The 18,309-nt window shown below is 44.5% G+C and overlaps 1 protein-coding gene across 2 annotated transcripts in view; it reads right to left on the bottom strand.

Moving 5' to 3' along the window:
• The window catches only part of PHKB (phosphorylase kinase regulatory subunit beta), a 313,679-nt gene that overhangs the window by 15,394 nt on the left and 279,976 nt on the right, over positions 1-18,309 (bottom strand). Inside the window, exons 25-26 of one of the 2 annotated variants that reach the window (XM_073605831.1) lie at positions 7,921-8,011; positions 5,645-5,847 (exon numbers count right to left, since the gene is read on the bottom strand). In XM_073605831.1, coding sequence (XP_073461932.1) covers positions 5,645-5,847; positions 7,921-8,011 — 294 coding nt within the window. The remainder of the gene's footprint in view (positions 1-5,644; positions 5,848-7,920; positions 8,012-18,309) is intronic. The other variant, XM_073605832.1, reaches the window with a different exon arrangement.

Here is an 18,309-nt window from a genome sequence, read left to right as displayed (position 1 = left end):
TATGGGTCTGTCTGTGCCACCTAAATATGGTGGAATGAGAAGCCCGGGAACCCTTCTGGGCCGATGTGAAACGACAAAAAGACAATCAGTCTTTCTGGAAGAGGCAGCTGGACAAATGGACAGGAGAACAATGCTCTGGGCCTCAACACCACCTTGGCATTATGCAAGACCAAAAAAGGGTTCTTTGCAAGATAAGGCCACCAATTCAGACACTAGCTACAAGGAAAGCAACTTTGTGGGTGAGATGAGAGTAGAGACAAAATAATCTCTAATGGTTTCAAGTGGCAGCTTCTAAAGTGCAGAGAGAACCAGATTCAGATACCACTGTCACAGGGGATCAGCAGGGGGAACCACATGGCAAATCCCCGGCACAAAGGTCCTAATGAAAGAGTGAGAGGCCAACAGTCTCTGAGCTTTGATAGTGCCAGGGAGCACAACGCTGGTCCAGAACCAACGGTAGAAAGGAGAGGATTCTTCTCGTGGAAAATCTCATAGTGTAAAAGCCCATAGACTCACACCAAGTGAAGTAAGCCTTCCACATCTAATGATAAGAAAAGGTATTGAAATGGTACAAGAAATATTTTATGTGCTTAAACAAAAACCGAAAAACCTCATTGATGTAAACAAAAGTCCACTAACGGCCATAATGTGCATTGGGGGTTAACTCTGTTCCATCTCCTACACCTATGGCAGCTCTTCAAGAGACTAGAGAAATCTCTATAATATAAAAAGGAACACCAGAGGGCACATCTAAGTGTAGTAGAAAATGTAGGCAAATGGCAACGCACAGGAAGCCTGCACCACTCCTGCCCAAGTTTGTAAAAGCCAACAGGATTGGTAGGAACTTTGCGGAGTGCTGGAGAATGTGGAAGATGATGTCTCACAGTGTAAAATGGGCAATGCTACGCGTTTCAAAGCCTTCCAGGCTTCTTTCTCAAGCCTGCCACTCTCCAAATAGGATTGTTGATTATATACTTATGGAACTATAAGCTCAGCTCAGCAAAACTAAAAGGTTCATACACACTATGTAACGCCTTGAGCCTAGTAGGAATCACAGACTCAGGGATGCCTCTGTTCCTTAGGATCTGCGCATCAACCAGTAGCAGCTGGTGGGTTTTTCTTTTGGGGGGGCGGATAAACAAGCATCCCCCCTCCGGGCGGCTGGTGGCGCGGCACTGACAGCACCCTCCTGGGCAGCCCGTGGCGTGGCACTGACACCACCCCCCCTCCGGGAGGCTGGTGGCGCGGCACTGACACCAAACCCCACCCCTCTGGGAGGCCGGGGGCACGGTACTGACAACCCCCTCCTCCAGGAGGTCGGCAGTCAGGCACCTACCCGATCTAGGGCTGGCAGTCTGTGGTGTCCTCCCCGCCTCTCCTGGGGTGCGGGCAGCGGCTCCGGTGTCCGCTCCTCCTGTGGCTTCCTCCGCCGTGTGTCTCCTCTCTGCCTCCTGATTCGCGGGGAGGAACTTTAGTGTGAAAATTTATTTGCTATCATCACACAACTGGGTGGGATCGGGGAGCAGTGCTCTGCTCCCTGAGCACACCCTTTTTTTGAAGCCTATTAGAGCCTCAGGCTCTAATCAGGTGATTCAAAAAAACACTCCCCCCCCCCCCCCCCCATTGGGCCATCCGGCGCCCTGATATGTAAATCATTTATGTAAGCTCTTACACTTACTGCCCTCTTTCCCTCATCTTCTCATAAAAAAAAGGAAAGGAAATGAGCATATATTTTTACAAGTAAAGGAAAAGGAAGGTGCTTTGATGTCTCTGGCAATCAACAAAACTGATTTAGGAATTGCTTTCTAACCCGCACTAGGAGATCAGAACTAGAATGTAATTATTTGCTGCCGACAACACACAGGCCCAGGGAGATGAATTTCACAACATATACTAACCACCCAATAGGAAATGTAGCTTTGAAATAGTTATGAGTGATGAGACCCGGAGGCAGGGGAATCTCTCCATCTTTCCTTTCCATCCTGTGAGTGACACAGCCCGGGAACAGAAGTTTGCTCAGTAATGGTTCTGTCAAGCATTTGATCTATGTCAGCTAGACTGGCAGAGCTAAAATCAATAATGAAATGGTAAATCAAATCCGTGTCTATACACAGAATGTTCATTTGAGTTCTCCGAGTATCATTAACATTATAAAACAGGGTGACAAACACAAAGCACACGGGAACCCACCGGAATCCTACTTTTTGCATGTCAGCAACACACCAGTGGCCACAGAAAATGGCTGCTGCTTGTAGGCTTCCCATAATGCACTGCAGAGTAGTATCAAGAAAGGAATTTACATCTCTAATGATGAGATAAGCTTAATTTTACCACAATGCTACTCAATTTAAAGCTGAACTCTGGGAGAAGGGCTAAATACAATTAGGTCCATATATATTTGGACACAGGCATAATTTTATTTTGTTAAGGTTTTTACCAAAAGGCATTCAAGCTATAATTATATAATGGATATGGGCTGAAAGTGCACACTCTCAGGTTTAATTTGAGGGTATGTACATACAAATCGGAGGAAGGGTTTAAGAATTAGAGCTCTTAAGAATAGCCACACCTCCCTTTTTCAAGAGACCAAAAGTAACTGGACAATTAACTCAAAAGCGGTTTCATGGCCAAGTGTGAGCTACTCCTTCATTTTTTTCTTCATCAATTAAGGAGGTAAAAGGTATGGAGTTGATTCTAAGTGTGGTATTTGCATTCTAAATCTATTGCTGTGAACCTACATCATGCGTTCAAAGGAGCTGTCCATTCAAGGGAAACAGGCCATTGGAAGGCTTCAAAAACTAAACAAATCCATCATAGTGATAGCAGCAACATTAGGAATGGCCAAAAGCAACAGTTTGGTACATTCTGATGAAAGAAGAACGCACTGGTGAGCTCAGCAACATAAAAAGGCCTGGACGTCCATGGATGACAATAGTGGTGGATGATCGCAGGATGCTCTCAAGGGTAAAGAAAACCCCATTCACAACATCCAAACAAGTGAAGGATACTCTCCAGGAGGTGGGCGTATCCTTGTCAAGGTCTACAATCAAGAGAAGACTTCACGAGAGCAAATACAGAGGGTTCACCACAAGGTGCAAACCATTCATAAGCCTGAAGAATAGAAAAGCCAGATTAGACTTTGCCAAAAAAAATCTAAAAAAAAACCAGACCAATTCTTGAAAAGCATTCTTTGGACGGACAAAATGAACATTAATCTATACCAGAATGACTGGAAAAAAAAAGTGTGGAGAAGGCTTGGATCAGCTCATGACCCAAAGCACACAACGTCATCTGTAAAACATGCTGGAGGCAGCGTGATGGCATGGGCATGCTTGGCTTCCAGTGGCACTGGGTCATGGTTTATTGATGATGTGACAGAAGACAGAAACACCCGGATGAATTCTGCAGTGTTTAGAAATATACTGTCAGCCCATATTCAGCCAAATGCATGCAGCAAAGTTGATTGGACGGCACTTCACAGTACAGATGGATAATGATCCAAAACACTACAAAAGCAACCCAGGAGTTTTTGAAGGAAAAGAAGTGGAATATTCTGCAATGGCCGAGTCAATCACCTGATCCCAACCCAATTGAGCATTTCACTTGTTGAAGGCAAAAACTAAAAACAGAAAGACCCACAAACAAAGAACAACTGAAGACAGCTGCAGTTGGAGCCTTGGCAAAGCATCAGAAAGGTGGAAACCCAGTCTTTGGTAATGTCCATGGGTTCCAGACTTCAGGCAGTCATTGCCAGTAAAGGATTCTCAACAAAATATTAAAAATGAACATTTTATTTATGATTATCTTCATTTGTCCAATTACATTTGAGCCCCTGGAAATGGGGGGACTGTGTATAAAAATGGTTGTTGCAGTTCCTAAAATTTGTACTTGATATTTATGTTCAACCCCTTGAATGAAAGTCTGCACTTCAAATTCATATGGATTGTTTCATTTTAATTTTATTCTGGTGGAATACAGAGCCAAAAGTATGACAATTGTGCCGGTGTCTAAATATATATGGACCCAACTGTATGCATGCCTATAAGTATGGTAAATAAATTAAAGAAGATAAGTTTTTTTTTTTTTTGTACTTACTTGTACAATCCATTTCTTTAGGTACATCACGGGACACAGAGCAGGCTATAATCATGACCACCTGGGATATGCGCAAATGGACACTGGCAGACCAATCAGACATGACCAATCAGACATAACCCCTCCCACACAGGAAGTGCCTCAGTTCTGTAGCTAGCAATGAACTACCAGAAAGTGGGGAGGGACCTGTGTCCTGAGAAGTACTTCAAGAAACGGATTTTACAGGTAAGTACAACAATCCAATTTTCTTTTTCCTACATCACAGGACACAAAGCAGGCTAAAATCATGACCATCTGGGATGTCCCAAAGCAATGCCATTGAGAGGAGAGAAACACAGAAGAAAAAAATAAAAATCACTTATCAATCTTCATCCATCATGGTGGGCTCTGACACTAAGGGCCCTCAGGGACTCAGGCCCCCCTTGCTATGGGGTCCATTGCCCTGGACCTGTAACGTACCCTGAAGAAAAAACACCTTGGTCTATTCTTGAAGTTTGCAGGGTTCCATAACGCAGGGTCCAGCGCCGAAAAGTTGCATTACAGACAATTCCCAACAAATTTTCATCACGTCTTTACAGGGCCCGTGTACCATCCATTTCAGCGTCCTGGCTATAAGAATGGATCCGGTCAACCAATCCCTTCTGGAATCATTTAGAGACCACCAGAAACCCACGAGGAGAGAGCTGAACTTCAGTGCCAATCATCTTCAAGACACTGGTGAAAAAACCAAGGTGCTTCCTGTGTGGGAGGGGTTATGCAGAGGACTTCCTACCCAATTGGTCTGCCAGTGTCCATTCACCTAAAGATGGAGCATAACCCTGATGGTCATGATTACAGCCTGCTCTGTGTCCCATGATGTACGATGGGCTGTTTCTGCTTCACAACACCGGCATACTGCAGAGCAGCTAATCGAATATATTTAACCCTCTCAGAGCCTAACCATTCTCCAAGAAATACAGCCCTGAAGAATGGGGATGCAATTCCCCAAAACGTGTTCTCTACTTGTATAGTTTTATCTTCAATTAAAAAAAAAAAAAAAAAAAGGAGACTTTTTTTGGACATAAATCGCTCCTCTCCAATCACCCGGGCAGTAAGGATGTGGAACTCTCTTCCACAATCGGTGGTGTCAGCAGGAAGTATGGATAGTTTAAAAAGACTCTTGGATGTGCATCTTAGTGAAAACAATGTATGGGGGATATGGGAAATGATTTTATACACGCATACATACCAACACAGGTTGAACTGAATGGACTGTTGTCTTTATTCAACCTTACCAACTATGTAACCCAAGTGTTTCCTGCAGTAACGCCCCCTTTGACGTTATCGGAAAGGTAGCAGCCTTAGACTCCAACGGAGTCTATCACCTACAATTGGGATATAACCCATTGGAAACATTTCCCTTTATACTCTTCACACAGTAATCTGCCAGTGGCACCAGTCCAGCGTGGTCTCCCACCCAAACATGATGTACAATAAATAAACGTAAATGACGAAACGCGTAATACAAAAGACAAATATTGAGCTCATTAACAGGGTAAAAATGACTGACCCGACACGGATCTTCAACATGCCGCTGAACAGCTCTGGAGTGTTGGAGATAATCCAGCCAATATGGATGACCAGTTCTTGCTGCAGGACGGCCTCCCGCTCATCGTAGGGGTTACACTTGCTGTAAATAATGTCCTTTATCACCCCGGGGGACAGCGGGTTGGAGATGACAGCTTCCTCGTGACCGAAGACCCCTAGAGTTACCTGGGAAAACAACACATCCATCAAGGGCTCTGGTAATGAGTCCTGAGCCTACAAATCCTACAGCATCAAGCACATCTGACTCTAGGCAAGGGGCACATGAAAAACACTATTCACTACAGGCAAGCAAAACAATCTACCACTTTTATTCAGGAATATTTCAGTCTGAGTCTGAAATATTTCTTCTTTGCATAACAGCTGCAGGTAATCATATAGTCACATGAATACCCTTGTTAGAGACCAAGTGCTTCACACAGCGCATTTCCAGCAAAGGCAAAATAATGGATTAGTTTGTTAGCTGAACTACGAAAAGATAGAGCCAATTACTTGTCTGAGAAGTCCTAATGTCAATACAGTTCTACCTGAGAGTCCCCTAACAACTACTGTGTGTGGAGACCGCTATTGTGCAGCCCAAATTAGAACTGTACAGAAATCGCCATCTCGGAAATTGCTTAGCTTTGTAAACACCGTCAGACAAAGACTAAAATCTGGAGGCAAATAATTCTGCAGTCAGCTTCTAAAAAACGAACCGTGTGTTGTCCCTGGTAACCAGTCTTTCCATTTAACTTCTAATCTGCACTGGAAGAGTGGCAATCTAACTGGTTATTGTGCTTTTAGAAACCCACAGACATTAGATAAACAGCATTCCGGTTGATATCAGATCACTCTCGAATGGAGAGGTGGAAGCTCCTGTTGAAAAGACAACTGTTCCTCCTCAATGGGCCTCCTTTCTATGCTGATCGGAGGACAGTTGGGTGTAAATTGACAGCAGAGTTTGTTTCCTCCCGGCCAGCCACAGAACAGAGCGGGCAGTTGACAAGTCCGTGTACAGGTGCAGTTTATGCAGCTGCTGCTCTATGGGCTGACAGGTGTAAACGAACTCCACTGTCTGTTTACAGCAGACTGCTCACCGATCCGATCCCCTTAGACGGACGCTCTGTTCTGTGGGAGGCCAGGAGTAAAACAGGCTCCTTTGTTTACACCCGACTGTCCTCCAATCAGCCTAGACCAGGGATATGCAATTAGAGGACCTTCAGCTGTTGCAGAACTTCAAGTCCCATGAGGCATAGCAAGACTCTGATAGCCACAAGCATGAAACCCAGAGCCAGAGGCATGATGGCACTTGTAGTTTTGCAACAGCTGGAGGTCCGCTAATTGCATATCCCTGGCCTAGACAGTAGGGGACGGATCCCCTTTCCATCTCATATTAACGAACCAGATTGGATTGGAGGTAGGCAGGTATAAATGGACACAAGTTCGTTTTTGCCCGCTAGTCCATAGGGGTGGAAAGAAGGGTTGAAAAACTTAGAGGCGGATCCAATTGGACCCTTCATGTGAAAGGGGCCTTAGGCTTACTTCTATAACTTTCACACGAAGGGTCCAATGTGTCCCTTTCCCACCCCTCCATTCAACCCTATGGACAGAGGACACAAGTCCATTTACACCCGCCTACCTCCAATCTGATCTGATAAAATAAAACGGAAGGGGATCCATCCCCCTTCCTTCTAGGCTGATCGGAGGGAAGTCGGGTGTAAACAAACAGCAGAGTTTGTTTATTTCTGGCTGCCCACAGAGCAGAGCGGGATCTGTCCGTGTCCGTTCTATAGAAACTGAACAGACATGGATGTGTCATCCACCCGCTCTGCTCCAATCAGCGGGGGATCAGAGGACAGGTCCCATGCGGATATTAAACAGGGCCCGCCCCCGCGTGAATGGGGCTTTATTCCATTTACATCCAATCAGGTGGACCACCATTAAAAAAAAAAAAAAAAAAGCTACTGATAAATCTAAAGGAAGCGCATGGCCAGACTTTGCCAAAATCTGAAAGGTTCACCTTCTTTAGTTCCCAATTATTATGAAAATTGTTTAGGAAAACTATTATGTCTACAAATCTGCTAAAGGACAAAAAGGCAGTTGTTGCCTGAAGCAACCAAATAGGTATCCGATTTTAATTCAGCCTCCGCACTACAGTAATGAGATATGACTGGCCGCTACAGGCCACGCCTCCATAGGGCACCACCCCGGAGGAGATGAAAACAGATATATAAAATAAAAAAAGGTGAGCTGTCCACTTACCTGCTTACCCTGAACTAAAGCGTTAGTTATAGATGGGGCAAGGCTGTCCACTATTTTACCTAACAGACTGGCAGCGAGACGCACAACAGACCTGGAAACAGAAAACAAAAGCAGTGCCACTCCGGGTGCAATGTGTCCACATTTAACAAAGTGTCTCTCCGATCAGCTGCTGTACTTACCACAAGCAACTCTGTACTTACTGTACTTACCCACCACCTCTTCTGCATGGGTGAAAGCAACTAATATTTAAAGTGGAGCCAGCGGCATAACAAAAAATGATGTGACAAATACAGGAGGTGTGTTATTGGCCAGATCACCAGGTGAAAAACAGGAGGGGAAAAAGCCTAGAAAAAAGAAACCGAATGCAGCCACCACATCTATTGATTGGTAAGCTGCAATATTTTACATTTTTGGTTCTGGGTTTTACGCTGCTTTAAAAGAGAAGTATGGGAATGTTATTTTATTAGATTTCTTAAAAATCATACTTACCTAGGTAAATGCAGCATCTGTCCCCCCGCTAGCTCTAACACTGAGAACCGAGCGATCAAACACCGCCGATCGCTCGGATCTACACAGCTCCGTGAGCAGAGAGCTGGTGACTTTCACGAACTAAACCAACTGCACTCCTGTGATTCACAGGAGAAGTGCAGCCAAACAAGCTTTGGCTGTACTTCTCCTTTAGGTTTGTAAACATGCCCTGAAAGGACCACAGTTGCTTTAGCCACCAAAGCCAGTTTTGTGGCAGCCATGTCGATGTCATTTAAGTCATTAAAAAAAATGGATTTAAAGCAATTAAGATTAAAAAAAAAAAAAAAGACCAAAATACAAGCTGGCGGCCATGTGACCTTTGCATGGTGGGATTCCACTTTACAGCCTAATCGTCTCTCAGCTAGTCCATATTGTGTGAAAACATTTACCATCAATGAAATGAAATGGAGAATCCATTCCAGTCTCCTACAGACCTTCTGCCGTCTGGCAACAATTATCTTGCTATGAAGACTGCAATATTAAAATGATCAGTCATAGCAACACAGTACAGAAGGCAATTAACACAGATTTGTGGACACTGTAAATGAGGGAAGATGGAGGTGAATGTACAGCCACCGATTTGAACACGGCACAGTGGAGTTCTCCACTGGGGCCGCATGGAGGACACCGGCTGTTCTCGGCTTCTGCTGAGGAACTACAGAGTACAGCAGGTCATGAACACATTTCTATTTCTTTCAGGAATTAAAAGTGTATGTATATCCCATTTTTTTTCTTTTTTTTAAATCAAGTAGGGAAGGGTTTACCTTGACAGTTTATTCTTTGGTGTTTGTGTCCTTTTTCCCTTTACTTCCTGTCCTAAAGATGCAACAGGAAGTGAGAAGAAATCTCTACAAAAAGGGAAGGCATTTCCTCGCCCATAGTTACTGGAAAAGGTGTCTCTATAGGAAGATTTACCCCCACCTCTTGTTCTGGTGACAGCTGTAAAATTTTGGATTTCCCATCACTTCCTGTCTTTGTGACAATGGTCATAAGACCAAAAAGAGGGTGAATCTTCCCAATGGGGAAAAAGACAAAAAAACAATCAACAGGGGTTATTAATTCCTCCTACTCCTACACCCAGCAGATACCAGTAATCAACCTGATGCTGGCTGCTGGGAGGGCATTTAAGTCCTCCCCTATTAGAGCCTTTTGCTTCAGTGTTTTGCCTGCTAGCCAGAGACTTGCTTGCTGAATTTCCCGAGTCTTACTTCTGATCCTGCCTTGTGCCTTTACCCTGGGACTTATTGCCTTGTACCTGCTTCCCTTATTCCTGATCCCCACATTCCTTGCAACTCCAGTTTTACCCTGTGGTCTGTGTTCCTCATTTATATTTATTGTATATACTGTATTATAGTATTTGCTGAGAAGGCGCTCTGGCACTTTGCTAGAACTAGTACATGTCAGGACCTAGTTTTTGTTAGTTTTGGTTGCTGGTGTTGTGATGTGTATTGTTTCGCTAACAAACTTGCTTAAAGCATATATAGTTTGTCTCGGTTTCCTGAGTGTAGCCACGCAGATCTGGCCACTCCTGCTGCTGATACCTGACAGTACGAGGTTCAAGTGGCAGGGGATTGTAGCATCTGCCTAAATTTAGGTATTCTGCCTATCAACAATGACAGATCTTCATCTTGCCTTGTAAAGTCTACTCTGAAATGTATCCCATTTTGTTGGTTTTCTTGGCAAAATCAGTAGAGGACATCTTTAGAGCTCAGCCCAGCAGTTGACGAGAGATTGCTAAAAGCCAGCCAAAGCTTGGCAATTTTTTTTAAAAAGCTACAGTCACTATTCTTCTTACAGTAAACATACTTCCAGATATATTTTGGTCAAGTTGGCTTAAATAGGCTCCAGAACCAAAAGAATCGAATGCAGTGGTAACGAAATGGCGGCCCGCACTCCAGACTGTCAACCTGCCAGTCTGCAGCTCCAGATCCCCATTGCTCAGCAGTCTTTGGCTGCTAGGACCGCTGGCGTTTTGACAACCAATGATGTTGTGTGTGCCCCGCCCACTGCAGCAAAATTCTCAGCCCAGCTCCTGCCCCTCCATCTCACTTCTTCTCCAGCTCTGGCCCCCTGCCCGCCTGACTACAGGGACATATCCATCAAGGTACAGGTGCACTGTTCACTTAGATGGGCTCTACCAGTCTATAGGTGCACCATAATGGATCACAACCGACCTATAAGGATACTCTCATGGGGGAACCTGATGTATGGAGGCACTCTGAATGGCACACCTGATGTAAAGTGGGGGACTCTGATGGGGACACCTGATGTACGGGGGGCCTCTGATTGGGACGCCTGATGTAAGGGGGGGACTCTGATGGGGACGCCTGATGTAAGGGGGGGACTCTGATGGGGACGCCTGATGTAAGGGGGGGACTCTGATGGGGACGCCTGATGTAAGGGGGGGCTCTGATGGGGACGCCTGATGTAAGGGGACGCCTGATGTAAGGGGGGGAATCTGATGGGGACGCCTGATGTAAAGGTGGGACTCTGATGGGGACGCCTGATGTAAGGGGGGACTCTGATGGGGACACCTGATGTACGGGGGGACTCTGATGGGGACACCTGATGTACGGGGGGACTCTGATTGGGACACCTGATGTAAAGTGGGACTATGATGGGGACACCTGATGTACGGGGGGGACTCTGATTGGGACACCTGATGTACAGGGGGCCTCTGATTGGGACACCTGATGTATGGGGGGGACTCCGATGGGGACGCCTGATGTAAGGGGGGGACTCCGATGGGGACGCCTGATGTAAGGGGGGGACTCCGATTGGGACACCTGATGTACGGGGGGACTCTGGGACACCTGATGTACGGGGGGACTCTGGGACACCTGATGTACGGGGGGACTCTGATTGGGACACCTGATGTACGGGGGGACTCTGATTGGGACACCTGATGTACGGGGGGGACTCTGATTGGGACACCTGATGTACGGGGGGGACTCTGATTGGGACACCTGATGTACGGGGGGGACTCTGATTGGGACACCTGATGTACGGGGGGGACTCTGATTGGGACACCTGATGTACGGGGGGGACTCTGATTGGGACACCTGATGTACGGGGGGGGACTCTGATTGGGACACCTGATGTACGGGGGGGACTCTGATTGGGACACCTGATGTACGGGCGGGCTCTGATTGGGACACCTGATGTATGGGGGGGCTCTGATTGGGACACCTGATGTATGGGGGGGCTCTGATTGGGACACCTGATGTACGGGGGGGACTTTGATTGGGACACCTGATGTACGGGGGGGACTTTGATTGGGACACCTGATGTACGGGGGGCTCTGATTGGGACACCTGATGTACGGTGGGGACTCTGATTGGGACACCTGATGTACGGGCGGGCTCTGATTGGGACACCTGATGTATGGGGGGGCTCTGATTGGGACACCTGATGTACGGGGGGGACTTTGATTGGGACACCTGATGTACGGGGGGGCTCTGATTGGGACACCTGGTGTTAGGGGGGACTCTGATTGGGACACCTGATGTACGGGGGGCACTCTGATGGGGAACCTGGTATATTTTTGATAGACATACTATGACTACAATCTTTCTGAGTCTTCACATAAACTTGAGATTCGGCCCTTGGCTGGAAGAAAATTTTAATAACTGGACCTCCTTGAATTTTAATTCATTACCCCTCATCGAATGCATTGCTTTGGCGAATCACAAGGGTAACATCATTTTGATGTGATTCTTCACGTCTCCCTTTCTTTAGGCCCTTATCAAACAAGTGAAAAACGGACAGCCGAACCTGACTGGACCCTCCATTCTCCTCTACGGAGTGCCAAATGTAAATGGACTTGTGTCAGAACGGGCTGTGTCAATGTCTGCTCTGCCTATGGAGAGCGGGCACAGACCTGTCATCCGGCCGCTCCGATCCGGCCCGTGTGGAAGGGGCCCCACTCTTCAGCTCTATCTCTTGCCATATAGCACATGATGAAAATATAAGCAGGCACACAGCAAAGCCTCTTTGCAAAAATGTCCTCATTATCCATAACTCTGCCAATTAGCAATCGGCGTGACGAATAGCGGGAACATGCGGGAGCTCTAAGACGGCCTTAATGAAATATATGCTGAAAAAATAAAAAGAGAAATAGCCATCTCGTCATTTTTTTTTTCTGTCCACCGGGGTCAGCAGATTTGAGCTCTGTTTTGTGCCAGTTACTGACACTTAATTGGACATATGATGTTATTTTTATGCTGAATTTGCTGTACGATTCGAGGCTGTTGCTTGGCTGCACCCAAAGAGACTCTACAATTCATGTAATGAAGATAATCAGCGTTATGGGCCCTGTTCTCACACAGTTACTGTGTTTAATATATATGTCACCGAGATACTAATAGCTGATAATGGGGCTTTTAATCCCGCCAGTGCTGGTGGGTAATGGTCCACCGCTAGATAAAATACATTTCTGGCTGTACTGGAAGTCTGCAAACGGGCGCTAACAGCTATAAGTGACATTATAGACGGGGACTTCAGAAGCAGCAAATTATCTGTACACCGGGGTCACGGCACTCTGTGAGATGCTGTGTATGCTAAAGTTTAACAGATTTTATTATTATTATTATTATTTTTTTTTATGTGCGAAGGTTGTCTGCTTAAAGTGACATATATACTTAACCACTTGACCTCCGGAGGGTTTTACTCCCTTCATGGCCAGGGCAATTTCCACTATTCAGCACTGCGCACTACTTTAACTGGTAATTGAATGGTCATGCAACGCTGTACCCAAATTAAATTTACATCTTTTTTTTTTTTTCATCCAATAGAGCTTTCTTTTAGTTGTATTTGATCACCACTGTGTTTTTTTATTCTATAAACGAAAAAAGACTTTCAAATGCAGAATATCTTATAACAAACTGACATTTCCATAATATGTTCATTTTCATACTGTAACATAGTTGAATGTTTACTATGTTATCTTTCAATAAAATCTTGATTGTGAAAAAAACAAAACAAAACTTTCTAATTTCTGTTATAAAACATATCCAAAAAAAAAAAAAAAAAAAAAAAAAAAAAAAAATCAAGTTTCTTTATAAACGAAAGCCAAAAAGTAATCTGCTATATGTCTTTGGTATTAAAAGAAAAAAATCCCAAAAAGTGTATATTATTTTTTTTTTCTTTTTAAGTTATATTGTCTACAACAATATATTGTCTATTATATATATCTATTGTAATATTATATAATATTGTCTCTTCTTTAACGATGGTATATATGCTGGAATTTACATAGCTATAGACGCTATACTTGTAATGGTGGTGATCAGCGACTTATAGTGTGAATGTGATAGTGTGGTGGACAATCTGGTGCTAACTGACACTGGCTGGGAAGGTCACTAACTGACACGGATGTCGCTAGTAAATCTAATACAGTGAGAATACATACTGTACACTGACACTGTAATAATGACACTGGCTGGGAAGGGGTTAACATCAGGGGTGATAAGCTTTTTCTCCTGCAGTAGTTAGGTATCTTTCTAAACCCCATAGACATGAGATCATTCCCAGATTCTAAAATGAACAAATATATTCTCTCTTCTCCTAATACCAGCAGACGGCTGTTACTCCATAATTCTAGCCTCATTTTACACTAGAATGCGGTGCAGGAAACCTTTGATCTGTGAGCATTTCCCGCACCTGCCCTTGCGATCTGCAGTGCAACCTGAACACCCCATATAGGCAGGTCACAAATGCAGTGTGTTTGTTTGCACCGGATCACAAGGTACTAAATGACAACATGGTCCAGTTGCAGTGCGTTTTCCAAACAGCGCCATGCACGACTTTGGTGCAGATGCGGTATGATTTGAGCCCATTGCAAATGCACTGAATCGCATGGAAATTGTACAGGCATGCGGTGCGGTTCCTGTGCGATTCATAATGTGAACCTAGTCATGCTTTCTTGTTTCTGTTGTTTGTATTTAGTATATGAGAGGTTTGCATTTGTTGCTGTTCGAGAAGTACAGTAAAACCTCGGATTGCGAGTAACGTGGTTTACGAGCGTTTCGCAATATGAGCAGTTTTTTAAAATCCTGACTCGATTTACGAGCCATGTCTCACAAGACGATCAGGATTCAAGCCTCTGGGTGTGCAGTAGCGCCTGTGGCCAGAGGTGCGGGGGTGCCGGTGATGCGCGGAAACACGTGGTCTTCGAGCGTTTCTGGCGCCCTCCCCCACCTCTGGCCACATGCGGTACTGCATACACTAGCAGTGACACAAACTAATTATCTGAGTTTCCATTGATTTCTATGGGCAAACTCACTTTGATATACGAGTGCTTTGGATTACAAGCATTCTTCTGGAACGAATTATGCTCGCAATCCAAAATACTACTGTATAGTGTTTTGTATGGCACATTATAGTATTCTTTTATTCATTAAATGATTGTATGTTCTTGTTCTGTACTTTATTGATACTCATGTTTATTTTATTTTCTATATGTGCCTCTTACTCGACCTTGATGAATTACCTTGCCTGTATTATAACTGTTTAAAAAAGACCAAATGAAAGATAAAATGAATAACATAATGCAAATTCAACATGTATTTTCAATACAAGAAATTTTTAAGAGCCACAAACTGACGTGCTGTTTAAAGTATAACTAAAGGCAAACCCTTTTTTTTTTTTTTTAGTTTTGGATAGAGTGGAGAGGGAATAGAAACCCTGTCGGGTTTTAATTGCCGTCTGTGCCCCCATTAGGGAGATTCACCCTCTCTAATTATCCTTTTTTTACCGTTAGCATTGAAATAGGAGAAAGTGCAGCGCTGATATAAAAATAGACAAATCTGACAGAAAGTAAACAAAAAAGATGCAAAAACAATCAAGAAGGTTCAACTAAGTCCATAAAGTCCTTGGATGAATTATAAACGGTGCTCATAGAGAGATGTGGCATACAGACCTCTACCATCAAACCACATGGACAACCTCTTACCTAGTGGCAGCCGGTGGAAATATTCTTTGGGGTCGGTCAGTAGAACTTACCCATCACAGGTGGTTTCCCTTGCTCGGCGGCCTCCCGTTCCCTGGCTATCCACGGGTCATCATGGCGACTTCCGTTTCCTCCTTCCTCCTCGGTGGCCAACCGGGGAGTCTTCTCTTTCTGTCAATCGGAAAACAGGTCTCACACCCACGTCTATTTATTCATTCGCTGTTGTAACACATCCGGATGGGCTCCGTTCGCACTCTCTGTGACCACCCTATTAGAGCAGTGGTTCTCAACCTGGGGGTCGAATGCCGATTTGCCAGGGGTCACCGAATCCCAACTGTTCCTGGAGCCCGCGCTGCTCTCCCAGCCTTTTCGCGGCTGTCCAGCAGGGCTGTCCCTGGAGCCCGCGGCCACCACACTCGGTGTCTTCGCAGCCGCCCATTGTCAGTTCACAGCATGGCTGGGGGGGGGGGCAGAGACTAGAGGTCAGCTGACTGGTGAGGAATGTGAAGTTAGAGGGGCTGGTGGAGATCCTATCTCCTGATTTTCATTGCGCACCAGACACAGTGGCCATTTTGTTGGTTGGAAACTTCCCCATGCGATTCTTTATGGTTTTACATGTGAGTGCAATATATTTATCTAGAATACATTTTTGATTTTAAACAAGTTACTGCACTGTGAGACATCTTCACTTTCTTTTCTGATTATTACCTATTGGGAGTCATGACGGTCATCTGCATAGGAATTTTCATTGTGTTTGCTCACCTAAGGGGAATATAGAGAGGTGTTCCACTTCTGCGCTTTTTGACCGGAAGGTAAAAGTTTACTGGTAAGAGGATGTCCATGTGGTTTGATGGTGGACGTCTCTATCTCTCTTTATGAGCACCTTTTATAATTCATCCAAGGACTTTATGGACTTTTTTGAACATTTTGATTGTTTTTTTTCTGTTCACTTTTGATCAGGCTTTGTCTAATTTTATATCAGCGCTGCACTTTCTCCTATTTAATTGTGTTTATATTGTCGTCCAAAAAAGGAACCTTCTATGTCGGACTTTATTGGTACAAAAAAAAGAGGAAGGATTTACCCTCTTAATGACCAGCCAATTTTTTGGGATACGGCACTGCGTGGATTTAACTGACATTTGCGCGGTTGTGCGACGTTGCACCCAAACAAAGTTGACGTCCCCCCCCCCCCCCCCCCCCCCCCCACAAATAGAGCTTTCTTCTGGTGGTATTTGATCACCTCTGCGTTTTTTTTTTGCATTATAAACAAAAAAAGACTGACAATTTTGAAAAAAAAAAAAGAACACCAAATCTGACCCCAAGTGATACTTTTTGGGGACCAGTGACATTATTACAGTGATCAGTGCTAAAAAAAAATCCACTGATCCATGAATACATGACAATGGCAATGGCAGGGAAGGGGCTAACACTAGGGGGCGATCAAGGGGTTAACTGTGTGAGGGATGGGCTCAATGGGACAACACAAAGATCGCTGTTCCTGATCACTAGGAACAGCAGATCTCCATGTTGTCACCTGTCAGAACGGGGATCCTCCTTGTTTACAAAATTGGGATCTTCCTCTCTGTGCAGCGATTGCGGGTGTCCGGCGGACATCGAGTCCGCCAGACCCGGTGCGCTCCAACAGTATCTATTGCATTGGAAAGAAAGAAAAAAATGGCTGCACATCCAGAACTTCAGATTGCCTTTTATTGTTCACAAGGAGAACACCAAAGATACCAAACCGTGGTCATGTAGACGCGTTTCACACATACATCTTGTGCTTAATCATTACTGATTAAGCACAGGATGTATATGTGAAACACGTCTAAGTGACCACAGTTTGGTGTCTTTGGTGTTATCCTTGTGAACAATAAAAGGCAATCTGAAGTTCTGGATGTGCAGCCATTTCTTTCTTTCTTTCCAAGTTTCCCACTGAGGCGGGCCGGGCCTAGCAATCCATAAAGACATTCCAACCAGTTCTATCTTATACACCTTCAGCTGCGGTCCCTTTTCTAGTATCTATTGCATGAAACGATGTACAGGTAGGCCATTTTGCACAATAGAGCCGTCCTGCTGCAGTATATGTGCGGTGGGCGATCTTAAAGTGGTTAAAACCATGTGAAACCAAATCCTGTACAACCATAAGGCCATATATGTACAAAAGACATGTTAGCTTTGCTGAATTATCCAAGAGATCGACATGTTTCGGCATACATTGAATGTTTTTTTTTTTTAGTCAGGCCGATTTCCTTTGCTGCCAAGACACATAAGGTCCTGAAGAAGCTCATTCATACGAAACACGTTCCACCTCTTGGATAATTCAGCAAAGCTAACATATCTTTTGTACATATATGGCCTAATGGTTGTACAGGATGCGGTTTCACATGGTTTTAATAGACCATTTTAATATTTGTAATAAAGACTTCGATTTTATTTTATTTTTGTGTTAGTCCCTTTTTTTTTGTCCCAATAAAGTCCGACATACAAAGTCCCTTCTTTAAAACAATATATAATATGGATGTGTACAATTTAAGAGCCGATACCCTTTTTCTTGAGGAGTTTATATTGTTGCCTGCAAAATTGTGCCAGCTGCTTGTTTCTTGTAAACTGAGCCTTAGCGCAGGTAGTATTTGTGATTTATTTCATTATCATTGAAAGTGAAAGTGAGAGATAATCACAGATTTTGAGCTGTTCCTAGAAAAGTAATAGAGGGGAAATCTTCCAATGGGGGGTGGGGGGGGGGTGCACTAGTTCTGGTGACCTGGAGGGTCCCCAAGGAATTCCCTTAATTTGGATGGATTTCCTGTTTGGCTATTAGACAGGAAGTGAAGAGAAATCTCCCCAATGGGATACAGATGTCATAAATAAATCTTACAGGGGTTATAACCCTCCGTTACTCTATCCAAAATGAA

The sequence above is a fragment of the Aquarana catesbeiana genome, linkage group LG11 (genome assembly GCF_042186555.1).
Source record: "Aquarana catesbeiana isolate 2022-GZ linkage group LG11, ASM4218655v1, whole genome shotgun sequence".
Taxonomy (NCBI): domain Eukaryota; kingdom Metazoa; phylum Chordata; class Amphibia; order Anura; family Ranidae; genus Aquarana; species Aquarana catesbeiana.
The sequence above is the reverse complement of the archived record's forward strand: the minus strand, read 5'-3'. Positions and strand labels throughout refer to the sequence as shown.